Genomic DNA, 3128 nt, shown 5'->3' with positions numbered 1-3128 from the left:
TATGCATGAACTACCTTGTCAGCTCGTCACTGTTTCTCCTATTGGTAAAACATAACATGTATGTGCCAAAGAAATGGTGCATTTTGGCATAGTGGGAACTGGTATATTTTAGTACATTTTGTTTCTTCTCAAAATAGCATCACTAGCAGCTCTTATCCTTGACATGATTTGGGCACTTGATAAGGCATTTGGGTCAGTTAGATGTGAGTGAACAAATTCAGTACAAAGACATAGTCACAAAATTAACCTGGGAAAGAGCAATGGCATAGTCAAATAAGGCAGTTTTTTTTTTTTTTTTTTTTTTTTCCAATGAACTCTGAACTTTTTATTGGCCTCCTGCTCCCCAAAGGGTACCCTGCTTTTGCTGGCTTAATGCCTCAGAACTTTGGTGTCGTTGGTCTCAGACACCACTTTGCCATCCACTATCCGGCGGGTGGTGGTCTTTTGGATGGTTTGCATGGAGTTGCTGCTGTCCAAGGCATCACCAAGATTGAATTCCTCGCCATCTTCCAGCAGGCGGCGGTAGGTGGCAATCTCAGCTTCCAGCTTGACCTTGATGTTCAGCAGGGCCTCATACTCCTGGGCCTGTCGCTGTCCCTCTGCCCGGGTCTGTGCCAGCTCTGACTCCAGGTGCAGCAGGATCCCATTGAGCTGCTCCATCTGTAGGGCGTAGCGGGCCTCCACCTCCCTCAGGCTGTTCTCCAAGCTGGCCTTCAGATTTCTCATGGAGTCCAGGTCGATCTCCAAGGACTGGACTGTACGTCTCAGCTCTGTGAGCGTCGTCTCAGCAGCTCCAACCTCGGCGGACTGTGTGGTGACCACTGTGGTGCTCTCCTCAATCTGCTGAGACCAGTACTTGTCTAACTCCTCTCGGTTCTTCCGAGCCAGCTCGTCATATTGGGCCCGGATGTCTGCCATGATCTTGGCGAGGTCCTGAGATTTGGGGGCATCTACCTCCACGGTCAACCCAGAGCTGGCAATCTGGGCTTGTAGGCCTTTTACTTCCTCTTCGTGGTTCTTCTTCATGAAGAGCAGCTCCTCCTTGAGAGCCTCGATCTCTGTCTCCAGCTGCAGTCGAGTGACATTGGTGTCATCAATGACCTTGCGGAGCCCATGGATGTCATTCTCCACAGACTGGCGCATGGCCAGCTCTGTCTCATACTTGACTCTAAAGTCATCAGCAGCAAGACGGGCATTGTCAATCTGCAGAACGATGCGGGCATTGTCCACAGTATTTGCGAAGATCTGAGCCCTCAGGTCCTCGATGATCTTGAAGTAATGGCTCCAGTCTCTGACCTGGGGTCCCTTCTTCTCCAAGTGCTCCCGGATTTTGCTCTCCAGCCTCCGGTTCTCGGTCTCCAGGCTCCTCACTCTGTCCAGGTAAGAGGCCAGGCGGTCGTTCAGGCTTTGCATGGTCTCCTTCTCGTTCTGGATGCCTCCCATTCCTGCCAGACCCCCAGCCATCCCTGAGGCCAGGCCCCCGGACCCCATGCCGCCCCGGAAGCTGGTGGAGCGGGACACGGAGATCCGGGAACCAGAGCCCCCGGCGCCTGCATAGACACTGGCCGCGCTGCTGACCGGCCGGGCGCTGTAGCTGGGCGCCTGGACAGAGCCCAGGGACCGGTAGTTGGTAGAGAAGGTGGAGCGAGTGGTGAAGCTCATGCTGTATGGGAGGAAGGCGAGACGACAGGACTCAGGCTTTGCCGACCGGCAGTTTTTTTTTTTTTATTCAAGTGCTCTAAAAGCAAGATTTGGGTTTGGAATAAATTTAAAAGTTAGATTTTTTCCTCCTTGGTAAGGACTATGTAAAAGTGCTATGTAAATTAAATCAATATAGATATTACTAGAAAGAGAATGGGAATTGCAAACTCTAGTAAGAGATGTGTTTTAAAAAGTACATGAAAAGTACCAGAAAATGAAAAAATGAAAAACAAGTATTTTGAATTTTATATTTAAGGTAACACAAAATCATTCACATTAGAAACATGACTTTATGGAATGAGATTTTCTGACAAATAGTAGACATTTTCTTTTCTTCCTCTTCTTTTTTTTATTTTTATTTATTTATTTTTTTGAGACAGGGTCTTGCTCTGTTACCCAGGCTGGAGTGCAGTGGCACGATCTCAGCTTACTGCAGCCTCTGCCTTTTGGGCTCAAACAGTCCTTCCACCTCAGCCTCTTCAGTAACTGGGACTACAGTCACATGCCACTGTGCTTGGCTAGTTTTTAAATTGTTTCTTGTAGAGACAAAGTCTCACTATATTGCCCAGGCTGGTCTCAAACTCCTGGGCTCAAGCGATCTACCTGTCTTGGCCTCCCAAAGTACCAGGATTACAGGGGTGAGTCACCAAGCCCCACCTCTTCTTTTTTAAAAAAAAAAATTCCCCCAGTATGGAAACATTAAGTGCCGTTAAGTACATTTGAAAAACTTGTGACGGCCGGGCGCGGTGGCTCAAGCCTGTAATCCCAGCACTTTGGGAGGCCCAGACGGGCAGATCACGAGGTCAGGAGATCAAGACCATCCTGGCTAACACGGTGAAACCCCGTGTCTACTAAAAAATACAAAAAAACGAGCCGGGTGAGGTGGCGGGCGCCTGTAGTCCCAGCTAACGTAGTCCCAGCTACTTGGGAGGCTGAGGCAGGAGAATGGCGTAAACCAGGAAGGCAGAGCTTGCAGTGAGCTGAGGTCTGGCCACTGCACTCCAGCCTGGGCGACAGAGTGAGACTCCGTCTCAAAAAAAAAAAAAAAAAAAAAAAAAACAAAGGAAAAACTTGTGAACCTTGACATTTGATGATGATCTAGAAAAATGCTTAAGCTTGTTGAACATATGGGCAAATATGATTCTTTCAAACAGAGCAACTTTACTTAAGAAGGATAATGTTCAGAAGTGAGTGAAAGAAAGGGTAGCTTTGGATTCTGAAATACTGTTAAAGATAATACTAGCATTTATGTCACACCTATAGAGATAGAAGACAGGTTCTTACAGTGAGTGAGAATATATTTGAGTAATAAAAATGAAAGGAGTGACATTTTTACTCACTGGTTAAAATTATTGAAATTATTTTAAAATTAGGACCAAAGAAATCTGGTTTAAGTTAAATTAAATGAAATTATTTATTTTTGATAC

General features: G+C 46.7%; 1 protein-coding gene across 1 annotated transcript; it reads right to left on the bottom strand.

The window, feature by feature from the left end:
• Positions 1-282: 282 nt before the first annotated feature.
• Positions 283-1713, bottom strand: LOC104654549 (keratin, type I cytoskeletal 18). Its single transcript, XM_010353763.2, has one exon. It carries the CDS (start codon positions 1660-1662, stop codon positions 370-372), a length of 1293 nt encoding a protein of 430 aa, XP_010352065.2. The 5' UTR covers positions 1663-1713; the 3' UTR covers positions 283-369.
• Positions 1714-3128: the final 1415 nt, after the last annotated feature.

The sequence above is a fragment of the Rhinopithecus roxellana genome, chromosome 6, assembly GCF_007565055.1.
Source record: "Rhinopithecus roxellana isolate Shanxi Qingling chromosome 6, ASM756505v1, whole genome shotgun sequence".
In the NCBI taxonomy this organism is placed as follows: Eukaryota; Metazoa; Chordata; class Mammalia; order Primates; family Cercopithecidae; genus Rhinopithecus; species Rhinopithecus roxellana.
This window is presented reverse-complemented; position numbering and strand designations above follow the sequence as displayed.